General features: G+C 31.8%; 1 protein-coding gene across 1 annotated transcript; it reads right to left on the bottom strand.

Moving 5' to 3' along the window:
• Window positions 1-14,948: 14,948 nt before the first annotated feature.
• On the bottom strand, window positions 14,949-23,435 carry LOC140880967 (uncharacterized). Its single transcript, XM_073285884.1, has 8 exons — window positions 23,196-23,435; window positions 21,760-22,209; window positions 21,497-21,671; window positions 20,257-20,545; window positions 18,354-18,426; window positions 17,450-17,540; window positions 15,685-15,764; window positions 14,949-15,544 (listed from the first exon to the last, which is right to left on the bottom strand). The coding sequence occupies exons 1-8, from the start codon at window positions 23,277-23,279 to the stop codon at window positions 15,194-15,196; spliced, it is 1,593 nt and encodes a 530-aa protein (XP_073141985.1). The 5' UTR covers window positions 23,280-23,435; the 3' UTR covers window positions 14,949-15,193.
• Between the last annotated feature and the right edge of the window lie 2,783 nt (window positions 23,436-26,218).

Below are 26,218 nucleotides of genomic sequence, written 5' to 3'. Positions count from 1 at the left end.
ATTCCTTTCCATGATCATTTCTGATCCTTTCTACTGTCAAAGTATGTAGGTTAGTAATCTTGGTAAATAACTTCTTAAAAACAACAAAAATTTTTGATTTTTCTCTAAGAAATCTTACCCATGTAAAACTAGAGAAATCATCAAAACATACCAAAGAATACTTTATACCTCCATAACTTTCAAGTTCCATAGGACCCATCAAATCCATATGCAAAAGTTCAAGACACCGTGTTGTCCCGCAGTGTTTTTACACGGGGTGCGAAACACGGGTTTGTTTACCTTTTTGGCATGCACCATAAATGTAAGGAGCACCAGACTTTAAATTTGGAAGTCCTTTGACGGCTTCAAACTTACTCAAATTCTTTAAAGTCTTGAAATTCACATTTCCAACATTTTGGTTCCATAGACTAAACTCATCAACCTTTGAGTGTCTACAAGCCAATTTCTCACCGAGTTGGTAACAATTATCAACTGATCTTGTACCTGTCATAACACATTGATTAGTATTATCAAAAACTTCACAAGTATTCTTATCAAAATTCACATGTAAGTCATAATCACATAGTTGACTAATTGAAATTAGATTCACATTAAGTCCTTCAACATGCAACACATTGTGAAGCTTTGGAAACCTTACACATTGAGTGCTCCTTTGCCAACAATTCTTCCTTTTGCACCACCTCCATAGGCCACTCTACCACCATTTTGTTCAATGTAGTCCGTGAGGTGATATTTCAAACCTATCATGTGCCGAGAGATTCCATTATCAAAGTACCAATTTTCTGCAGTGTTAGATTTCAAGGAAGTATAAATAACAAAACTTTTAACATCAGGCTTTTGTATCCAAACTTTCTTCATAGTAGGTCTTTTTCTGCCAGTGTTGCGCTTGGTGTTGTGAAAAACGGGAGTCAACACCTACTTAGATTCCCAAAAAATATAGTCATTTTTAAGCTTACGACAAAATGGTCTGATGTGACCAGGTTTGAGACAGTAATGACACACAAAAGGACGCTTCCATTGTTTTGGCTTTGGGACAGAAACAATCTTCTCCGGTATAGGTCTCTTACCTTGGGAAACCACTGAAGGTTGGTTAGAAGTGTTACTGCTACCTTCCTTCACAAACACTGGTGATTTAGAAGATTCACAAATTTCAAACACACTTTCTTTAAAACAAAGTCCAAACTTGTCATCTTTACCCATAGTCAAAAGCGAATCAAGTTTGTTTGAACTTGAATTAAATCTGGCAAGAGTTGCTTTTGCTCTTTCAATTTCCAAACTCAACAGTCCTAATTCCAAATTTTTCTTGCTCATGAAAACCTCCAGCCTAGCCACAATAGCTTTCAATTAACTATTCTCTTTGGAGAGAGTTGTGTTCAACTGATTCATCCTGATCCAATCACTGTACAACTCCTCATAGAGTTTCTGTATACCTTTCAGAGCATATGCTTTAGGTATCAGTTCTTCATGATCACTGGAATTAACAAAGTTAGAAGCAACAAAACAAACAGATTTTTGAACTATGTTGCGCCTAGGTGTTGCAACACCGGAGCCAACACCGAGTGGATTGATCTGAAAATTTTTCTTAGCTTTCAGATCACTTTTTTTCCTGATCTTCCTCAGAATCATCATCATTCAGGGAAACATTCATATCTTTTCAAAGTCGATTGGCACATTCATACTCATAATATCCATATCCCTTACATTCCATGCATTGAACATTATCAAAACTCTTACTTGATGACTGAGTTTTACCTTCATACCTTTGACGTTGTCCTCGAGTAGTAGTTGGTTTTTGAGACTTCTCTGAAGTAGGTAAACTAGGATATTTTGAAGGTTGTGCACTTTTTCTCAATTTTCTTTTTTTCTTTCATCACCTTGAGGTAATCAGTAAATTTCTTTGAGATCAAAGCAATAGAACCATCTTCAAGATCAGATATGCTCACTTCCTGCTTCACTTTAGAAAAATCATTGTAAGTATCATTAGACACTTGAAAAGCAATAGACTTACCTTTGTGATCATCTTCTACTTCCATCTCCATCTCATATGTGCGTAGATAACTGCTTAGTTCATCCAAACCCATTATAGATGTATCCTTGGATTCATCTATAGCACAAACTTTGGTGTGAAACCTTTTTGGGAGAGAACGAAGTACTTTGGACACAAGTCTCTCGTTCGAGATAGGATCACCAAGGATAGATGCTTCATTAGCAAGGGTCTTCAATCTAGTATTGTGTTCCACGATGGTCTCACTTTCCTCCATTCTCAGTTTCTCAAATTTTGAAGTTAGGATATGCATCCTTGTCTTCTTAACACTTGTCGAGCCTTCACAGTGAGTTTGAAGTTTATCCCAAGCATCCCTAGCACAAGTACAAGTACCAATTAGATTAAACATATGCATATCCACAGAATTAAAATAGCATTAATGGCTTTTGCATTATAATTAGACGAAGTGATCTCATCGGCTGTCCATTGTGCTCTTGGTTTCGGTCCAGGTATATCATCATCTCTCATTGGTGGTGACCAACCATCAACCACACGTTGCCAAGCCCTGGAATCAATTGATTGTATATATATGCTCATCTTCAGTTTTCATGGGCCGTAATTTTTTCCATCCAAGATTGGTGGACGAATTGCAACATTCGTGTACGGAGTATCAATAAAAAACTTGTAACAAAAACCAGGAACTCACTTAGTAAAGTCAAGTGGTGGCTCTGATGCCACGTGAAAGAAACTGTGTACGTGGTTTGTTATGTGAAAACATGAAGTGTTGTACTTGGTGTTGTAATACCAACGACAACACAGTGCAGCGGAAATTTAAAGCGTAAATAAGACACAAGTAAATAATTTTGCACGAGTATAAAAACTCGTGCGGGTGCCTTAGAGCTAAATATCATTAGAAAAAGTAAGACCAGTCTTACAAAACAATACTAGTGATTTTATGAAAAATCAATAAATTCTAAATTTCTCAACAAGTTGAGAAATCAAACTTGCATCCAAAATGATCAGAGTATAAAAAAAATAAGATGAAACTCCCGTAGCCTAAATTTGAAGAGACGCAAAATATCTTTGAACAACACTATTCCCACAGTGTTGTCTCCGATGTCTTCAACACCAACGGTAGCACGGGGACGACAACAACGATGGCTGCAAAACTTCTTCAGAATCTTCAAATTCTTCTATGTAATTTTCTCTGAAAGTTCTCTGAATTATCCTCTGAAGTTCACCTTTTCTTGTGCGTAGAAACCTCCATTTATAGATCAGCATCCAAGTCTTGAAGGTTTTCTTAGTTAGAGTCCTACACGAATAAGAAAACATGTTTAAGTAGGAATAAAACTCTATCAAATCTAGCAAATCATATCTTGATAATATCGAATAATATTATATCTAATAAATACCTTATCAAGACATGATTAAGCATGGCAAATATATATCTCAAAATATTCGAAATACACAAAAGATATTTACCAATTATTTTACCTTGTCTAGAAAGCAAAATAAAATATTAATTATAACTTAAGACCAAGAATATCAAGGAATTAAAATTCCTTTCAAACTCTATACACTTCAACGGGTTTCTTGACTCTCATACACTCAGATGGCTATTGAAAACTATTGATCGTCATTTGTTACAACATATCATAGGCCTGTATAGGGTCCTTAGCAAAGATGGTACCTCCAGTAGCAGAGTCCATAGACATCCTCGTAGGCGCATTCAGTCCATTGTAGAACCACTCAATTTGCTCCCAATCTGCAAAATTATGGTTAGGACAACGTCTAAGTAAATCTTTGTACCTTTCCCAAGCCTCGTATAGCTGTTCAGAGTCCATATGCCTAAAGGTGCTGATTTCAATTTTTAGTTGGGTGGACTTGGCAGGTGGAAAATACTTCGCTAAAAATTTAACAGCCATTTCCTCCCATGTAGTGATGCTTCCTAGCGGCAACGACTGCAACCAGCTCCTAGCCTGGTCCTTGAGAGAGAAAGGAAACAACCGTAAATGAATAATATCTTAATGAACACCATTCATATTTACCGTATCAGTAATTTCTAATAAGGTTCTCAGGTGCAGATGAGGATTAATATTTGCGCTCCCATTAAACTGGTTATGCTAAACCATGTTGATCAATGTCGGCTTCAGCTCAAAGTTGTTAGCATTTATGGTTCCTCGAGCGATTCCATAGTAGTGAGCCTAGATTTTTGGCCTAAAATGATCTTTGATTGGAACCAAGGGAGGTTGTTGTACATTCTCTTCATCCATTCTGTTTACTTCTTCTTCTCGTCTCAGTCGTCTCAGTGCTCTTGCAGTACGTTCGATCTCTGGATCAAACAGTAGAGAATTCGTGCTCTGAGATCTTTGCATAAAATGCACTCAAGAAGAATAAAAAACAACCAGTAAGTAAAATAAAAAGAAAGAAAAACTCAAAATTTAAATTTAGACTAATTGGTAACAAGACAAAAAAAATCAATAAATTACTCCCCGACAACGGCGCCAAAAACTAGTTGCGATATTTATGCTCGCAAGCGCACGATTGTCAAGTTTTAATATAATGATGAATAGAGTTTCTATCCCACGTGGAGTAATATTGAAAATTATTACGTACTTGTAATTAAAATAGTCTAAAATTTATCTAAAAAATTAATATTTGAAAGGTTTGCAGAAAAATAAAATAAGCAATGAATTTTTGTAGCACGCACACACTTTCAGCGAAATATCAATCAGAGAAAAAATGGTCTAGAGGTTTAGATTTCACCTGATTTCAACAACAATCACTCCTAATTAATTTATTTTCATGAATTTCTTTCAATTAATAACCAAGAATACTTAGATTATTCTATTTCCCTCTCCCGAGTGCTAAATAGAGTGTATCAACTACAGTTCAATTCCAATACCCCTATTAAGAATATAATTGCAGTTATATGTGTAAAACGATGTTCTTCCTAAGACTCCATTAAAGTTATATACTCTCCCGAGTTATATAAATAATTAACGGTGTGTTATCTGTTGGTCCTATTCAAAATCTCCTCTTTCGAGTGCCGGATTCCAAATAAATATAAAAAATCAATTATTGATCAAGTAATTAAAAAGACAATCAAATCTAGAAAAACAATTAATCTAGAGGAACTCAATTCAATAAAATTAAAAATTCATGAAAGTGTCTACACCAGGTTTCATCCGACCTCTAGACTCTAAAAATTTAGTTCATAATAAAATTCAAACAAAACCAAATCATGTTCAAAAAAATAAACATTAAATCAAAAATTAATAAATATAAAAGAGAGAAAACAAAGCCGAATATTCGATGTCGTGTCCGGTCGATCGATTTTCAAACTTTGTCCAGTGCAGATTTTTCTCTTCCATGTTCTTCAATCTCACGTTCAATACCTCTGAATTTTTTCTGAGTTTGTGGCGGCTGCTTTCAATTCTGATCTTCTTTTCCTTTTTAATATGTCGCTTGAAAAGCCCACGATTAAGCCCAAGAATCTAAAGTTTGAAATTCCCAAAACTCTGTATTTTTTTCCTAATTAAACAGACACGCAGTTGCTTGAATTTGTGCGCAGAAGCTTTCTTCTTCCTCGGTTTTTCACGCAGAAGCCCGACATGAAGCGCATGGCTTCTTTCTTCATCTTGCGCAGAAGCGTTATTATTTAACGCAGAAGCTCAAAACCTTGCGCAGATGCACTTCAAATCATCTCGTCATCGTACGCAAGCGCAGAAGCACTGAATTTCACGCAGAGACTGAATATTTGGTCGGAAAATTGCGTAGAGGCGCATGAATTAACGCAGAGGCGCAACTATTTCTCGCGTAGGTGATTTCTACAGCGCGCGACAATTTTCAAAAATTCATATCTCACAATCTAATCGTCGGATTGAGCTGAAATTTTGACAGAAACTTTAAAAATCCTAAACTGCATTATAAACGGTGGAGATCGAATTTAAATGTCTCAAATATTCCCAATAAGTTTCTGAAGTTGCTGCTCCATAATTCGTTCATCCGCTTCTTCTCGGTACTTTTCTTCAAATCCTTGCAACTTACAAAAACAACAACTAATACGCATAATATCCACTCGATACATCACAAAAGTCAAGTCAATAATATGTAAATTAAGTGCATAAATTGCACTTATCACTGTATGAACCGCTTCACCCCAAAGATGCTTCGGAACCTTAGTATAAAAACTGATTGCCCTAGCAACTTCCATAAGATGTCTGTTTTTTCTTTCAGTTATTCCATTTTGTTGTGGAGTATGAGGACGAGAGGTTTGATGTACAATCCCTTTATCATAAAAAAGGTCCCTAGTAAATTATTAAAAAATTCTCTCCCATTATCACTTCGAAATATTCTAATTGCAATATTAAATTGATTTTGAATTATGTTATAAAAATTCTTGAAAGCGTGCATAACATCAGATTTTTCCTTTAAAAGAAATGTCCAAATGAGATGAGTGTGATCATCAATAAAAGTGATAAACCAACGCTTTCCAGATAAAGTACAAACTCTTGAAGGACCCCACACATCACTATGAACTAAAGTAAACGGAGCAGACAGTTTGTAAGGTTGAGATGGAAACACAGACCGATGATGTTTAGCCAAAACACATGATTCACAATAGAATGAAGAGATATTTTTATTAATAAAAAGTTATGGTAACAATTGTTTCAAATAACCAAAATTTGGGTGCTTTAAACGACAGTGCCATAACATAATCTCACAATCTTAAGAAGTAGAAATAGAGTTGAGACAAGTCCTTTGGGTCAGTTGAGTATGGAAAGAATCAGCATGGAGAATATAAAGACCATTATCCTGCCTAACATTGCCAATCATCCTCTCCGAGGCAAAATCATGAAATTCACAATGAGAAGGAAAACAAACAACCCGACAACTAATATCAACAGTCAATTGGCTAACAGAGTGAAGATTATATGAAAACAATGGAACATGCAGAACATTTTTAAGTGTTAAAGAGGGAGAAATGACAATAGTCCATTTTCCAGCAATAGAAGCAAATGTCCCATCTGCAATTTTAACTTTTTTGTTTCCAGCACATGGGATATAGGTGGAATAAAGGTGTGAAGATCATGTCATATGATAAGTGGCACCTGAATCGACAATCCAGGAGGTGTTAGAAATCGAGTTTGCAAGATTAGCTAAGGAGGATATACCTGTTTGGGCTAAGGAGCAGGAGAAATTAGAGCTGCCTAGTTGGGATTGGAACAATTTGGACAAGAAGCTCAAGCTGATCCTTAGTAAAAAGAGTTGATTCCGAAGGGGATGAGGGTTGACTGGAGTTGATAGTACTTGATTGAAGAGCACGAATAACACGTTTTGGTCCACCAGATTTTTTCTTGAAATTTGCAGGTTTGCCATGGATTTCCCAGCAAGTGTCAACCGTATGCCATGGTTTATTACACTTTTCACACCATATTTTGGGTCTGCCTTCATCCACAGATGAGTTGTTGCCTTTGCCTTTGCTCACAAGTGTCGAGCTATCAGATTTTGTTCTGAATTCATCTAGCTTTGGCATCATGACAATACGACGGACTTCGTCACGCTGAATCTCAGAAAAGACTTCCCAAATGCTGGGTAGTGGTTTACGACCAAGAACACGGTCGTGAAATTAATCAAGATCTTTATTTAAACCTGCGAGGAAAACAAACGCTCGACTCGTTCCACTTTATTCTTAAATCGAATGCTGTCCTTGCTGCTTTCCCATTCTTCAACTTCAAGAAGGTCTAATTCTTGCCATATGGACATCAATTCCTTGTAGTAATAAGTGACATCTCGATGACCTTGTTGTACCCGCCACATACGGGTATTCAGTTCATATAACTGTGAATAATTTTCCATGTCTGAATATGTCTCCCAAACTGCCTCCCAAACATCGTGGGTTGTAGTTAGAAACAAAAAAGGTTTACCAATGATAGGCTCCATTGAATTGATCATCCAGGCGGTAACCAGGGAGTTCTCGGACCTCCATTGCTTATACTTTTGGATCTGTGGAGGCAGGCGCTTTCATTTCACCATTTAGATAGCCCAATTTTCCCTTTCCATCGATGACAAGGCAGACTAATTGAGCCAACTCAAGGTAGTTCTTGCCATTGAATTTAAGGATCGATATTTGAAGGAAATTTTCGGTTAAAACCAAGGATGGGGGGAAATTGTTATTGCTACCAGAACTGCTGGAGCCACTCCCACTAGAATTTCCACTACCGCTCGTACCAGACCCTGCTCCAACCATCGCAGCCTTAAAATTCATGATCGGCTAGCTTTGATACCATATGAAAACTGACGAACAAAATGTTGAAGAGAAAAGATAACTTTCGTTCTTCTTTTTCTTGCGTTATTTTGTCCAATGCATACATTTAAATAGACTAGTAAAATGCACGTGCTCCGCACGTAAGATCACTTATTTTATAATAAATTAGTTATATAATTAATTAAAGATGATACTAATAATAAAATATATAGTGACGAGTGTTATACACACACATATATTGTAAATTATGTCACATATTTTCAATATGCATCTACTTCATTATCTAATTTAAGAAAAAGTATTGACTCAGGAGTCTATATATAACTTGAAACATAATATATCATAGAACAAAAAATCAAATACCTTGTAAAAATATTTAACACTTTGGGTAAAAAATGATACATAAACATAATTATAAAAAAATGAAAATGGATATTCTAAAACATTGACTCGATATTAAATGATAAAAAAAATGAGAAATCATATGCATTGTAATAATTAATATTTAGATATAATAATATATGAAATTAGTGTTTATAATTAACAAATAACATAATAACTAAAATTTCAAACTTGCTAATTTTTTGTCATATATTTTATTACTTTATCTTTTATTTGAATTTTTCAAACTCTTATTTTATATATATTAATAATAATTTTGTAATTATTTATTTTCTTATAATATGATTAATTTAATTAACATAAAAATATAACAATTAAAATAAACTTTAAGTAAAAAAATTATAATAATAACTTAAAGTACTTTAATTTTAAACTTATTATATATTTTTTTGGGTGCAATAATTATCTCTGTTTGATAGAGCGCGCGTTACAGTACTTAAATAATATTTAATAAGTTGATATATTAATTGATCACTCCATTTATTTGCACTAAAAAATTCAAAATTATATCAATTGAATTTTGATAATAAATGATGTAATTTTTTTATAGTTAAACAAAATACATGTAAACAAAAAAAATAGGAAAATATTTAACAAAATAGTTTTTATATTAGATATAATATAAAATTAAAATAACTTTAAATTTGCTCATATTATAATATAAATAAAATAAGTAATAATATCATCTATTCGTTTTCATTAAATATTATTTATATTAATTAATATTTTAATTACCATTCTAAATTTTTCATATTAAATTAATGTTTTGCTCTCTTTTTTTCCCCAACTAAAAATTATCAAGTGTAAATAGCTTATAAAAATGTTGTACAATGAATTTAGGGTGATTAATAGCACAATTACATCCATTTAATTTGACTTACAATATTGTCCTTATTATCGTATAACTTTCCAAAATACCCATTATATTTTACATTCTAATGAACAAAATTTGGCATTAATAAAATTTCACAATGCAAAAATTAAGCCCATCATTCATACTTTAATAGTAACTAAAAGTTTTTTATTTGAATGTTAAGTTCGTTTCACTAAATATGGATTACATTTTGAGTTTATTCTCTAAATTGGACTTATTTATATTGATGAATTTAATTTTGATATGTGTCTTTGTTATATAAAAAATATTCAATATTTTTTTTAAACCTAATGACATGTTAATTTACGCGACTACCAATCTTGCTTCATTTTTTGGTAATAATTATTTTTTTTAATTTGAAGCAAAAATTAAAATAAATTAACTTAATTTTTTTAATATATATTATTTATACTGCTAAATTTAATGTTTTATATATATTGATTTTTATTCTATACCAATTTATTTCAATATTTTTGGTGTCATGCCAATTTACGTCACTAAATTTTTTTTTTTTTCATTTTTTAAATTATAATTTATTTTTAAATTTAAATAATTTAACATAATTTTAATAGTAGTTAATTTCAGCTCCATACATTAATTATTATGTCATCACATTCAAATGCATCGATCTATTTCTTATTTCTATATCACTTACATGTACGTAGTATATGTAGATATATTAAGAATAAATATCAAAAAAATATTAATGCCTTCAACAAAAAATTTCTCTGTTGTTTCATTTATTATATTTTAAAAGATTAAATTTATATTAATTAATAGTTCTGATCATCTTAAATAAACGGTTTCTTAATCATTATTATATATACATGATATTTTCACTATGTATTATTAATTAATATTTTTAATTATTATTTTAATATTTGTTCTAAATTTATTATATTTAATTAAATTTTTTTTTACCAACTAAAAATTAAACATTACAATTATAATAAATATAATTTTATAATACTTTTTTAATTATAAATATTTCATTAATAAACGGGTAGGGGTCTGCCTACCCCCGCCACAACAGGCGGTGTTCGGAAAAAAAACATTTCATTAATATGTAGTATGATTTATTCTATTCTTTTTATCACTTTATGAATAGTTTGATTATTGACATATTATTCAACTCTATCACTATCTTAAAAAAATAACATGTAAACATATGAGGAAAAATTTTCACAAAATATTTTTATACAAAGATATAAAATATAATAAATTAATCTCTTGCCATAATAATTTACATATTCAAATTATTATTTGTAAATAAATTATTTTTTCTCAACATTTTTATTAATTATTACTTATGATAATTGATAGTTTTATTTTCAGTCATTTGAATTTTTTTCTATTAACTTTAAATATTTTAAATTTTTTTAAAACACTATATAACTTTTAATATAATCATTTATTTATTTTTAAAAATGTTTTATTAATATACTATTTAAATTGTCCTCATAATAGATCTTTCAAATAAATCATTATAATAAATAATTGAAACAAATTTTGGATTTTTGGATTTGTCTATTTATTTCAAATATTTTATGAAAATATGTTTAAATTATATACATATATTTTTTACCATCAGCATTTATTATTTTAGAAATTTGAATTACTCTCTATTTACTTTTAAATATGTTTTTACAATTTGTCAAAATACTATTTAATTTTACTATATGAATTTTTTATTTTGCAAAACTTTTTAATATACTATTTATCGGTGACAATAATCTATTATTTGATTGAATTATATTAAATATTATTACAAAATTTACATTGAAATATTGCAAATACATGGACGAAATGAGTATGTATCAAAATTTGACACTATTAATAGTAAGAGAGAAATAAAGTAGAAAAATATATAAGTTTTATGTATGACAGATATTTGACACAATTAATAGTAAGATATAATTAAAGTGAAAGTTATAGAATTAAATAGAGTCCATTTTTTTTATTTACTTTAAATATTTTTTGAGAAACTTTATTGTTATAATCCCTATTATTTATTGGTAATAATAATATATTATTCGATTGATATTAATATAATATTACAAAATTTTTATTGGAATATTGCAAATACATGGACGAAATGATGTATAATAACATATAAAATGTATGTATCAAAACTTACAACTATTAATAGTAGGAGAAAAATAAAGTAGAAAAACATATAAATTTTATGTGTGACAGATGTTTAACCCCATTAACAGTAAGATATATCTAAAGTGAAAGTTATATAATTAAATAGAGTCCATTAATTTTTGTTTATTTACTTTAAATATTTATTGAGAAACTTTGCTGTTACAATCACTATTATTTATTGATGACAATAATCTATTATTTGATTGATATTAATATATTATTACAAAATTTATATTAGAATATTGTAAATACATGGACGAAATGATGTATAATAACATATAAAATGCATGTATCAAAATTTGACACTAATAATAGTAGGAGAGAAATAAAGTAGAAATACATATAAATTTTACGTATGACAGATATTTGACAAAATTAACAGTAGGATATATCTAAAGTGAAAGCTATAAAATTAAATAGATTCCATTAAGTTTTGTTTATTTATTTTAAATATTTTTTTGAGAAACTTTACTGTTACAATCATACTATTTATTGATAACAATAATCTATTCTTTGAATGGTATTAATATATTATTACAAAATTTATATTGGAATATTGCAAATTCATGGACGAAATGAAAAAAAATAAAATAACATATAAAATTAATGCATGAAAATTCAACACAATTAATAGTAGGAAGAAAGTGAAGTGGAAGAACATATAAATTTTATGTATAACAGATATTTGACACAATTAATAGTAAGATAGAACTAAAATGAAAGTTATAAAATTAAATAGAGTCTATTTACTTTAAATATTTTTTGAGAATTTATCAAAATGTATATAAATTTAGTGTATGCATTTGTTTTCAAGGTGGAAGTACATATAAATTTTATATATGATATATATTTGACACAATTAACAGTAAGATAGAACTAAAATGAAAGTTATAGAATTAAATAGAGTCTATTTACTTTAAATGTTTTTTGAGAATTTGTCAAAATGTATATAAATTTAGTGTATGCATTTGTTTGCAAGGTGAAAATATTCTATTATTTATCCCTACATTATACTTTTATAGTAGAAATAGAAATAAAATAACATATAAAATTAATGTATCAAAATTCAACACAATTAATAGTATAAAGGAAGTAAAATGGAATGTATATAAATTTAGTGTATGAATTTGTTTTCAAGGTGACAATATTCTATTATTTGATTGAGTAATATTAATATATTATTAAAAAATTTATATTGAAATATTAGAAATAATGGACGAAATTAAAAAATATAATAAATATAAAATGTATGTATGAAAATTTGTTCCAATTAATAATATGAAAGAATTGAAATGAAAGAAAAAGAATTAAATAGAGTTCATTAAAATAGAAGTTATATGTGCAATTATTACATTAATTGTCTTGTGCATTTTTCAACTTTGTCCCTTTCTTTTTTGTAATTTTACTTATATAGCCCTCATTATTATCTTATTTATATAGAATGAAAGGGTAAAGATGTATATATACAATGAAAAAACTTTACCCCTATGCATTTGTTTGCAAGGTGGAAGAACATATAAATTATATATATGACATATATTTGACACAATTAATAGTAAGATATAACTAAAATGAAAGTCATAGAATTAAATAGAGTCTATTTACTTTAAATATTTTTTGAGAATTTGTCAAAATGTATATAAATTTAGTGTATGCATTTGTTTGCAAGGTGACAATATTCTATTATTTACCCATACACTATACTTTTAGGTACCGTTCTGTTCATCGTATTACTAATACATGTATAACTCATCTCATCTCATACCACATTCTTCTCATCATATTATTTATCCACATATTAACTATTTATTTTACATCAATCAAATCATTAATTATTTATCTTACATCAATCAAATCATTGAATTTAAATTACTATATTACCTCTTATAAATAATATAATTTTTATTTTATTTATTGTTAAAAGGAAAAAAATAGTCATTTAACATTTTTATATAAAATTTAATCAATCAAATCAAATAAATTATAATTTATCAATCAAATCCAATACTATTTTAACTATCATTTCTTAATTATTTTTATTACATTATATTACTTATCTTTATATTACTTATACCATATCTCAAAACAAACGGTGTCTTATAGCAGAAATAGAAATAAAATAACATATAAAATTAATGTATCAAAATTCAGCACAATTAATAGTAGAAATAAAGTAAAATGGACAAAATGTATATAAATTTAGTGTATGCATTTGTTTGCAAGGTGACAATATTCTATTATTTGATTGAATAATATTAATATATTATTAAAAAATTTATATTTAAATATTAGAAATAATGGACGAAATTTAAAAAAATATAATAAATATAAAATGTATGTATGAAAATTTGTTCTAATTAATAATATGAAAGAATTGAAATGAAAGAAAAAGAATTAAATAGAGTTCATTAAAATAGAAGTTATGTGTGTAATTATTACATTAATTGTCTTGTGCATTTTTCAACTTTGTCCCTTTTTTTTTTGTAATTTTACTTATATAGCCCTCATTATTATCTTATTTATACAGAATGAAAGGGTAAAGATGTATATACACAATGAAAAAATTTTACCCATACATTCATCCTTTTATAGTAAAAATAAAATAAAATAAAAAATGTATGTATGAAAATTAGTTCCAATTAATAATATGAAAGAATTGAAATGAAAGAAAAAGAATTAAATAGAGTTCATTAAAATAGAAGTTATATGCACAATTATTACATTAATTGTCTTGTGCATTTTTCAACTTTGGCCCTTTTTTTTGTAATTTTACTTATATAGTCCTCATTATTATCTTATTTATATAAAATGAAAGGGTAAAGATGTATATACACAATACACAATGAAAAAACTTTACCCCTACATTCATCCTTTTATAAGACCAAATCCTAACAAATCTGGGATAATATTCCCACAATCCTATCATACCAAATATAAATCAAATCTATATCTAAACAAATATTATTCAATTAAAGATAAACTTATCAACAAAAAATAAACTTTATCGGGGCACATATCAAACGATGTTGGCGGTGTCTATCTCTACTTTACATGCAGAAGATCTCTCATCATGAAGAACATGTTTTAGTTTTGAATGAATTGATCTCAATTTAAACATGCACTTCAGTTCATATTTAATTTTAAACTTAACTAAAGAATTACAGCCTCATATTAATTTGTAACGAGATCATATAAATTCGTCGAGACTACATTAAACCCAAGTAGTCATGTGCGTCTTTAATCTCTTCTTTTTTTAGTTGCACTATTCGTATCAACCTTATTATGTATGCTTCACTTCGTGAAACTAGAAACTCTTGAATGCATGTCTTTTGCATAGCAGCATTATTTTTAAGAAAAGTTAAAGCAGAAGTTAAATTACCTCCCCAAAATAACTTTCACAGTTTGTTTATAACTTAAGAGCATTACTTCATTACATTTGTACCACCCCAAATCTTCAAAGATGGGACCCAATCCTTCAACTACAAAATCTACAGAATGACTCAATATATGAGGCTTAAACGTTCTGCGGTATAGTTTCCTGCTGCTGCCCAGTGATTTGGGATGATCCAACAGGCATATGATGTGTTGGATTCTGAGTTACTTGATCGAAGTCATGAACTTGGGTAGCTGGTTGCAGATGTTGGTGATGAAGTTGACGAGTTCGGTACTGATGCAGATGCCGGTGTTGGTGATGCCTCTGCTCACTTCGCGACCGCACAGTGTTGCTTCTTTGTTGTGCTGAAGAATGGAGATGACGGCTTTCTCTCCAACGCAAGTACTCGACAAGAAGTGAGTTGGTGCTGATTGCGATTCCAAACCCAGTGAACGACGAAAGCAGAATAGAAAGAATAGAGTTTACTTTGAGCTGTAATGGGTTAGCATGTTATCGATTAAAACAAGCCCAAAAAATTTATTGCTGAAAAGGGTATATTCAAATGAATTCTAGTCAAACATGCAGAGAGTTAAGACACTGGATTAAGCAGATGATGAACAGTTGTGTCTCACCACTGTATAGAATATATGAGCGAACAGGATCACTATCGCAAACTGGAATGAAGCATAAGCCCAAATGTACCCCTTGCTCACTGTCAATTATAAGATAAGCCATTGTAGTTTCACCCAAAACATGAATCTTTTGAAGAGAGAAGATTTCAAATAAGCAACACTAAAGGGGTAAGCAAATGACTAAAACAAAAAAAAAAGTGTTTTTACTCTAAAATGGGCGAATAACACAATTCTAAATTAAGAGAGAATACCAAACGTTTAAGCTAGTAAACATTTCTGTGATGAACATCATTTTTACAACCAGCAACACCAATATTACGCTATGTTGTTACTTGTTTCTCGCTTTACCATCTCGTCCACTTAAAAATTTAGTTAATACAATGAGAAGTTAATTACATTTTACCTTAATGGGAAGCTGATATCATTAGAAAATGGATCCCCTATTTTGTTAAGCATCAAGATTGAAATCTTTTAGCCATCAAGATTGAAGTAGAGTTATTTTTCCTACTTGATCTCCTTGAACCCTTGAGCCCAAGCAACTTCAAGCATCTTTAATAGAATAGATTTTAAAAATTCTGTACTGAAAAGTAAGTATTATCAAACTTCAGACTCTCAACTGAAGTAAATCTGAGTCATTTTTCGAGACAAAAGATAGCAGAACATATTAAGTTATTTAACCCGTTTGAATGATCAAGTGATTTGTACAAAGCTGTATACAAACTGAACTCTCAGATTTCCGTATTTATTATAACTTTTTTGGATGCATTGAAAGCATCTGCATGATGACTTCTACCTATTACATGAACTGTGGCCGAATCAGCGCCATTTTCTAGTGAATTTTAGCATCCCTAAATAAACCATTCAAATCTAAGCCAGTTAATCCTGAAACTCCTGTAATTTGTTCAGGTCGAAAGCCATAACACTGAAAGATGACAAAAGCAATCACAACAAGCTCTTGCTAGGGCTCAATGCTTCGAAAATTCACTTTAAATGGCAAGCCCAGTGAGAAGATTTATAACATCAAAGATTGCAAACCCAATCTTATGTTTGGTAGGTTCACGTATATCATACATGACAACGCCGATTGCTAAACAAGGGCTTCTAAAAAGATGGCGATCTTTGTATCTGAAGCTTTACAAATTAACTGAGGACCAAGGAAGGGAACCAAAACTTTGTATCTGGCTTACCATAGAATGAGAAAATGCTTGGAAGAAAGAAAATATATGCTCAAAAGAAAGAACTTTTGCGTTTTCTACTTTCTACTAAGCAACGGACATTTTGTACACAACCTCTAACAAATTTTGCTTTCAAAATATTCTATACAACCTCTTAAAAATTTCAATTTCAAAATATGACCTCATTTTTTAAACATTGAACCATGTGTGTATTTTTTTTAAGCATGCTGCATGTCCAATTTGTTCTTTGCAAATTCGAAGGTAACATGTTAAAAAAAAAGTTAAAGAAGGTTATAATTAAGTACGAATTTTGACCAGGATCATTTCTTAAATTGTCCTCATGGGTAACAACAGTTCTCTTGCTAATTTTGTAGATGATAAGCACACTGAGACGAATTGAAAATTTTTTTGGAGCAAGTGGGAGGCAGTCGTTGCTGCCCTTTAGTAAACTAATAACACTACCCGTCTCAAAGAAAAAGAAAGAAAGAAGAGATGAGAAAAGGAATGAGGAGTCACACATTAAATGCTAATTTACTAAGTAAAAATATTCGTTGATTCAACCAATAAATGTGGTTAGCTGAGTAGCTTACCCATAGTAGATGCTATCATAGATGAAAGAAGTCCTAAAACACACGAAAATGGCAATGATATTGCAAGAGCTCGAGCTCCCATGTCAGCTACCTGTGATAGTAGAAAATCTTTAAGGTGATTGGGAACAAAACTTGAAATTTGAGATCAGAGATAGCATACAGGAGAATATACATAGCATAATAAGGCCCATTGCTCTAAGATGAGATGCTTAGTGCATACAGTGTTGTCAGTTTCACTAGTCCAAATGTGAAAAACAATCTTGTTAAATGAATCAGTTTAATAAATCCAATGGATGAAGTGGGATCAAATCAGTGGAAGTTTAAAGTTGCAGTGGGATCATATCACTACAAACGGCTATCTAGAGATCATTGTTATGTTATGAGCATCTTTCCTTTCCATCCCTAAAACTAGCAAATCTCGTCCATCCTTTATGCAGATGTATTTCTGTGCCAGTGTATACAGCTGCACCAACAAGAAGCCATCAATCTGCATTCCGCTAAGGGGGCAAACTGCAAGCCCAGCATTCTAAAGATAAGGCCATGATTTTCGCACAACCATCAAAAACCTTTAATGCCTTATCGATTTTGTATTCCAAGGCACAATATGTGATCAGACATTATGTTTCATAACATTGCTAGTTCACTATGTCCAAAAATAGTTACAAGTCCAGTCCTGTAGTAGCTTCATAGAGCATCATGTAACCAATGAAGATCTCACCGCTCTTCTGGAAGAGTCAAACTATCATACATACAATTAAAAAGAAAACCATGAAGGATTGCTAGTAGAGTGGGGAATAATTTGAATCTTGAAGAACTTGATCAGTTAACAAGAATTTAGGAACATTTGCTGACAAACACAGATATGGGTAAATTCAAAATGAAAAAAGAAATGAAAGAGAATTACCAAAAGCTGTTCCAAAAAACAGAAATATGCAAGCATGCTGACCATAACAAGAACTGGGACATCCTGCCAGACCCTGTCAAGAATAGACATTAAGTTTACAAAATCAACAAGGACATCCAATTTCGCTAGCAGTTTTTTAAGCATAAGAATTATGTCCATAAATGCTTTTGAAACTGTTGCAATTAAATATAATAAATCTATAAAGGAAAAGAAAAATCTTAAAATGTTCAACAGGAGGAAGCAACTGACGTTCCACAGGTAGAAAACACCAAGATAGGTGATGTCTTTAGTGTGTCAGGGTGACAGAAATATTTGAGATGATTACATGTACAAGTTACAACCTTAGGTATTGTCCAAGCTAGAGTTTAAAATTGACAAGTTAGATAACAATTAAGAAAGAAGGGTTGACCAACAATGTTAAAATTTTCAGAAAGTACACTACCAAAAAAAAAAAAGGAAAAAAGAGGCCCCTTTAATTTGGCGGAAACTTGGGTCTATCAAACCAGATATATCAAGTCCTTGTATAACGCTTCGTCCATCTCTCTCATGAAGCATAACTATGTCCAAAAATATAAAAAAAACAGATATATCAAACCTAATCAATATCAGCAAAGCATTGCTCACATTGCAAAATGGGCACTTAAGATACTGCGGGAATATAATGTGCGGTTCATAAGGTTTTTGGTCCCTTCCACCTGGATAAGTAACTGTTGTGTAGGATTCTCTCAATGACCAAACAAAAGCAGACATTTCAATTTTTAACTACTGCGCCCCAGTTTAAATTGTGTGGCTGAGCAGAGAAGATGATATGACCACAGTGGAGATTTACAAAGGCAAAATAATTCTGTAATTATATGATTTATATAAACTGATTAATATTCTCAAAGGGGAAATACAACTCTCAAGTCTCAATACTATATGAAGCTAAACAAGAAAGAAAGCACTCAACTCTCTACCCTGCCCCCACTTTCAAACGAGAGTTCACTAACAAAAGTATTCTCTAACTAACTCCCCATTCTCCCTCCCCATTTCTTTTTATTCCCCTAACCTCCTGCCTTTGTGACATAAGTTACGTCACGTAACAACTTTCACTCCCTTTCTATACGGGCCTTTGCCTCCTGGTGTAAACTTTATACATGGGCCCGGTTACTATGGCCGCATGGATTGACCTGAATAATCTGATACAGCCTCCCTTCTGTAACAGAAGACAGCACTGCACTTCTTAATCATACTAGGTGGAGAAAGTGCAACGCCAATATGCATGAGCACTATCATCGTGAGTGTGGCGTGGTGTTTTGACATTCATTAGTCCCACATCAAAAGGTGTTTCAGTTTGTTATCTGACTTGTGTGGCTTTTAACCTCCCATACCTTCAAAGTTAGCTTTCGAGGTCTAGCTAGAATTCTGTGGTTTATGTATTATGACTTTACATGATGTTGGAACAATAATTTGAGAGAATATATCTTCAGGGTTTAGCTTCACCGGATTATCTTGAAATTTTAAAGTGATTTGTTTTTTCGATATTTAGCTATCTCAGATTGCAAAAAGGCTCGTATCTTTAGTAAGAACAAATCAAGAATCCATGAATAATATTCACAACCCACACAATCTCCACTTTCCAAACACTCGGGTTTGAATTTCTTTTATTCACATTTTAACTAGTTTGTGCGTCATCTCGGTATTGAAATCCCGAAGACTGGCTTATACAGAGCCTCATTTACAGATCATAAAAGATATGACGATTAGACATAGACAACAAAGATGCAAGGACTATAAGGAGAAAGATGACCCAGCAATCAAATTAAGTCAACGAAGCAGCAAGATAGCATGCAAAAAGTAGAGATTGATTGGTGATACCAGCTAAACAGAGACAAACTATTCATATAAGAGAGATTTAACTTACCTATAGCGAGCAACTTCCCTTTGCTGCTGTCCAGCATGAGATCTTCTCGTGGCAACCGGAGGATTTTGTATTTTAAGCAAAGTAACAGGGAGGTTACGGACATCCTGCTTACAAACATCACAGGTTTTATTACCTTTGATGCTAAACCACTTCACGGCACAATCCTTGTGGCAAAGTGCAAGCTCTCCTTTGCAGCTGCACTCCATCTTCAATGTTTCACCCCCTTCTCCAAGCTCAACGAAACAAATTCTGCATACAGCTTCTTCTTCTGGAATGTCTTCACCATCATCTATATGAAGTACATATGCTACAATTCGTAACTAGAGGGAAAAAATATATTAACCAAGGAACATAACAGAAAAAACAAAACCCACAAAAAATGGTGACAAATAGAAAGTTTCTACCTCCACTCCTTATACACTGAAAATGAAGTACGTGATTTGCCTCCAAAGATCATAACATGCTGAAGGTCATTAATAAAAGCATCAAACACAGCATTTGTGGTGTGCTTCATATATATATATATATATATATATATATATATAATTTTGATCCCCTACACCCTAGTCTGCGACCACTAAAACCCAGTAGTGGGTTTTAGACTTTAGTGGTGCAAAAAAAAAAACAAAAACCACTAAAACCCACTACCGGGTTTTAGTGGTCGCACACAGTTTTCCTGCACCCTGGGTTGGAGGGGATCGGATCTGTATATATATATATATATATATATATAGGTGCCCTGGTAAAAGACATTAAATCTGGATTTTCGACATGAAAGTTTTTTTGAACTCTATGAGCACAATCTGCATGGTCGAAGTTCCAGATTCACTGTCAGGGGATGTTTCTGTGGAGGCAGTGTCAACTGATCTAGCCAACCGATTTTCAATATAAAAGCACTAAGCTCAGCTTTTGCCGTATGGTTGACATGCATGAAGCCCCATTGATTGCAATTATAATTATATTATAATGGTTAAATGTACAAGCATAACACAAACTTTTCTGAACTCTAAGCAAAACACTCCTGGACTTAGCACCAGATTAATTGTCAAGAGATGCATCCGTGGAGGCAGCGCCAACTAATCTAGCCAATTGATTTTCATTATAAAAGCACTGAGTTTGCATTAATGTGTGTTTGACATGCATATAGGTCCATTGATTAAAAATACTTTGTTTGGATTTTACAAGGAAAACACTACAATAATTTTAAATTCTATGAGCACATCAGTCATGGATGCAGCACCAGATTCACTGTCAGGGGATATATCTGTAGAGGCAGTTTCGACTGATCTTGCCAACTGATTTTTTGATATTACACGAATCAAACCCCCCGAAGAATCTGCCCCCCTCAAGCTTCTTGTCTTAACATTAACTGGGACAGAAAATGATCGCATCATGTGTTGTTTAACTTCTGTTATCTGAACACAATCACAATTCAGTTAGGACGGAATATTGATAAACAAAAATACACTGACTTTTCTAGTTATAAGAACTTAGAAAACTTACAGGTGTCTTAATTTGATGATTATTGTTATTTTCATGTGAGGACTTAGGATCAATATCTGGAATTGGTGTGACAGGTAAAGAATGTGCTGATTTTGTTGAAGAGAATAACATTTTGTTTAGAGAAAACGACCTTGAAGTCGTGGGCTTGTCTGAAAGAGGTGTATCCGGGGTAATCAGAACTTTTTTACCATCATCCTGAGATAGGATTTTGCAACCTGAGAAGCTTTTCTGGGGAAGCAAGTTTCTAACAGATGATATCAGTCTTGCCGAATTTGGTCTGGGTGGCAATCCTGCTCTGATCGAATTTGGGCTCGGAACATCAATCCTCGTAAAATCGGACACCGTACTTTCCAAAGAACGCACAGGTATTTCCAACGACAAAAGTTTTGGCCGTCTTGGGTGTTGCTGCATTATGGTGGTTTCTTCTATTTCATATTTCAGACAAGGTTCCTGGCAAAACAAGGCAAACCAAGCTTGTTTTAACCGTCAACTTTCTACATATTCTCGGGAAAAAAGCATCATCAAGACGAAGTTGATATAACAAATCTTACAAAAACAAAACAGACAAGAAAGTGATTACTTTAGTAGTGCAATAAGTAATTTTGTACATGGACATTTTAGTGGGAATTGTTGCTAAATGTCACACTGACTACCAAGAACACCATGGAAGTGCTGCTATAGAGACAGAAAATGTGACTAGAAAACTCCAATTTTCAACTTATTTCATTAAGTATATCTTAATTACTATCTAAGTCAATAAGTGATTTATCTCCACATTTTTTGATACCAGAGTTTAAGATGATTCACACGCACTGATTTTCTCCATTCAAAACCTGCATTTCAACTTTCAAGATAATCCAGGAACTCTCTTTACTCCATTCACAATAGCAATATATGGCATAAAAATCTCACAACCTGCTTCCGAGACTACATTAATTGCATAAAAAACCGACCTTTATATTTTCTCATAATTTTAAGATGATCACATTCCTTTTAAGTTTAAGCACTGTTCAGAGCCTTGGACTGTTAACTTTTTCATCAACCATATATCTGATATTTTGAATTGCATTCCCATATTTTCTGGAAAACTTAATTAATCACCCCATTCCATAATTCTATAAACCCTCATCATGTATCGCATATCAACGAAAAAAACCCACAAATTTGTTGGGGCAAAGAATGGCAAAGATTTCTCAGGAAATCATGCTCGAAACTTATATTGAATCAACCAAAACCAACCCAGATTTCCAAAAATCAAAGCGAAAGGCAAAAGCCAACTTTTCAAAAAGTTCTCGTAGCCATCATCTCAAAGCTCACACACACAAGAACCAAAGAAACCCACATACTGAGAAGTTTTATGCTCATCACCATCACCAAGAAAACCAAAAACCCATGAAAAATACACAGAAACCAGAGGCATAAAATCAGAGAATCACCTGATTATAAGCCTCATGGGCATCATTCTCATGTTCTTGATGAGAATTTTGATGCACTGTTCCCACACTATTACTCTCCGCCATTACTGTTGTAGGTTCCCAATAGGAATCAGGCACTAGAGAAGCTTTATTAGGCGTGAAAAGCGTCGTTGGACTTTGAATAGAAAGCGGTCAACAAAATTCTGTTGGGAGTTTGGAGTGGAGCTGAATCGACAATAATACGATGATTGGAACAAGAAAAGCTTCTTTATTACTATTAGTTAAGAAAGCAAAATATAATAATGATTATTAGCAGCATTTGATTATTATTATATCTTTTGGGAAAATCAAATTCAATAACTTAGGGTCTTCCTTTCTATCGTCATAGTCCTCTTGATCCGGTCGCACTTTTAGGGTTTTAATTTGGAATGAGATTCCATTTCGGAACTCATTTAAAACATCACTTCTCAAATTTTAAGACCACAAATGACTTTTATTATTTTTGTTTATTTTCAACTTCGTCAAACAACAATAATATATGGAGAAATGTTTTAAAAAGTATTTTGATTTGATTTCATGTTTGCTTGTGATTGAGCAGAATAATAAATTATTGATGAAAAATCATGAAATTCGTCCATTGGTGTCAACCCATTCCTTGAAGTGAATGTTTCAAAAAGTATTTTGATTTGATTTCATGTTTGTTTGTGACTTAGCAAAATAATAAATTATTGATGAAAAATCATGAAATTTGTCCATTGGTGTCAACTCATTCCTTGAAGTGAATGTGGCAATGCGTAATGAAAATATGAAACAAAATAAGAATGAATTCGGTTGTGGTCGTAGCCGTAGGCACGATCGATAGTGTTTTCACGCATATGGTCTTGGTCATGAAAAAAACATTGTTACTATGATGATGGTTATAATCATAAAGATCAGAATGATAAAATTTATCAAAAGTGGGGTAATGACCAAGAGAAAAAAGTTGAAAGTGGTCAAAATGATAAATCAAATAATTCAAAAAATAAGGATATGAATGTGGGGTTAAAGAACATTGGTATACTAATTGTCGTATGTCTAAGCACCTTGTTTAGTTTTATCAAGCATCAAAAGAAAAGATAAAACATGTTTAGACTACTTTTATTTATCAAGGTGAATATTTGATCCAAGACTCATATCTTTCAACACATTTTGATATTTCTGATTTCTTTGAATACTCAAATGGGAGAATTGATAATTTGATTAGAGAAGGAATCATGCAAAATTATTGAATGTTTATTTATCTTTTATTTGGTTATTTCAATTTAATTTTGATTTATATTTATAAGTTATTTATATGGTTTATTTGACTATTGGTTTAATTGAAAATTTTAAGTTGGTTTGATTGTTTATATTATGAATAAAAATTATTTATTTCAAATTGTCTTTATTATGAAAAAGAATAATCTGTTTACTCTTGTTGATTTTATTATTGTAAATAGAATATGTATTTTGGACATAAAATCAATGAGGATTTATGTCATGTTGACAGCACAATGACGCATTCCATATTCAAAGAAATAAATATTTTTCATATTTACAAATGATAAAAAGTTATGTCAACAAAATTTATGAAAATAACAAGAATTATTGAAAGTTTCGGAAAGAGAAATTATATGGAGAGACAAATTTTGTTACTCTCTCATTTATTGAGCTTTCAAAATATCTGCCGAAGTAGATATCATATTGAGACTGTTTGCCAAAGAGATAAAGAATATCTTTTATTACAAAAGAAGTGTCGGAAAAGGAAATATACTGTTGAAAATTATCGACATTTACTTTTGGATTATAGTACATCAAATAAATATAGTAGAGAGACAGATTCAACAGTTAGCCAAGAAATTCATTGATATGAATATTTTTATGACTTGGAATAATCAATAGAGAAATCCCAATTTTACAATAATGCGAAAAAGTATATTGAGAATTCTCATGGGCATCAATTAAAGAACAAGAAGATTCTTATTTTAAAGAATACTCATGTGTTGCTTGTTCTCTAGGCAAATTATAAGTTTTTGTAGTAGTCTGGTCCCATTTTACAAGATTCATTTGGTTAAACATATTGTTTATAATTAATTTGACTAAATGTGTTTAGATCAAGTAAAACATGATTAAGAGATTTTAATTGTGTCAAACAGACCAAGAAATCGGATCCAAAATGTCCAAAAGTGGTAAATGGGCTTATTTGGGCTCGGGTGGTTCGGAAGATCCGAACCGAAGCCCTGTAGGGATCGGATGGTCCGAAGTGATCGGAAGGGGCGAAGGAGTTCAGAAGCTCTAGGGAGATCGAAACGTCCGAAGTACGATCGGAGCTTTCGAACAGAGTTAGGTCATGCACATTATCGACGTGTCAACTCGCTCGGACACATAGGATATCGGAACGTCCGAAGGTGAGTTCGGAGCTTTCGATCGTTGCATTTCTGCGACGTGGCTGGCATGCATGTTCGGAGCTTCCAAAGAGGAGTTCGGAGCTTTCGAACTCTGTCTATAAATAAGGAATTCAGGAGCCCATTTTGACTTGCCGGTTCACTCTTCCAATCTCGTTTCTTGAGTAGTTTTAGGGGTTCCAGCCATCTTTGGCATGGGGCGAGCCTTGGCAAGGTGTCCCGGAGTCGTAGTAGAGTTGTGTCCAAGTTCTGGGACATTCAACATCAACGGGCTGATAATGGACGAAGGTATTCTCGAAATCTTATAAATAGTTTGGGAGTATGCAATATTGGAATATATTGTATATTTATTGTATATTATGTTTCCTTTTATCTTATAATCTTTTATTCTTTGTAATCTTTATCTTTCTTTAGTCTATTGTTGTGTATAAATATCCTTTGTAATCATTCTTTAGATATATGAAAATAACATTTTCTCATTTGTTTCTACATGGTATCAAGAGCCCACGGCCAATAAACGCCAACCCAAGCCTCCAGCCGCCGCCGCCATCCCGTCATCGAAAAATCTTCCTTTTTTCAATCGACTCTATGGCTGCCACCAGCACTGTTTCTTCTCCAATC

The sequence above is a fragment of the Henckelia pumila genome, chromosome 2 (assembly GCF_033568475.1).
Source record: "Henckelia pumila isolate YLH828 chromosome 2, ASM3356847v2, whole genome shotgun sequence".
NCBI classification, from domain to species: domain Eukaryota; kingdom Viridiplantae; phylum Streptophyta; class Magnoliopsida; order Lamiales; family Gesneriaceae; genus Henckelia; species Henckelia pumila.
Note: the sequence above shows the minus strand (reverse complement) of the source record. Positions and strands in the feature narration are given on the sequence as shown.

What these genes read in the sequence shown, in the direction of transcription:
- LOC140880967 (XM_073285884.1), bottom strand. Translation starts at nt 23,279, where the DNA reads ATGGCGGAGAGTAATAGTGTGGGAACAGTGCATCAAAATTCTCATCAA. An exon ending in ATCCCCTGACAGTGAATCTG is followed by an intron (nt 20,546 to 21,496) that starts GTGCTGCATCCA and finishes TACTTCATATAG; the next exon opens with ATGATGGTGAAGACATTCCA. An exon ending in AGGGAAGTTGCTCGCTATAG is followed by an intron (nt 18,427 to 20,256) that starts GTAAGTTAAATC and finishes TATTCTTGACAG; the next exon opens with GGTCTGGCAGGATGTCCCAG.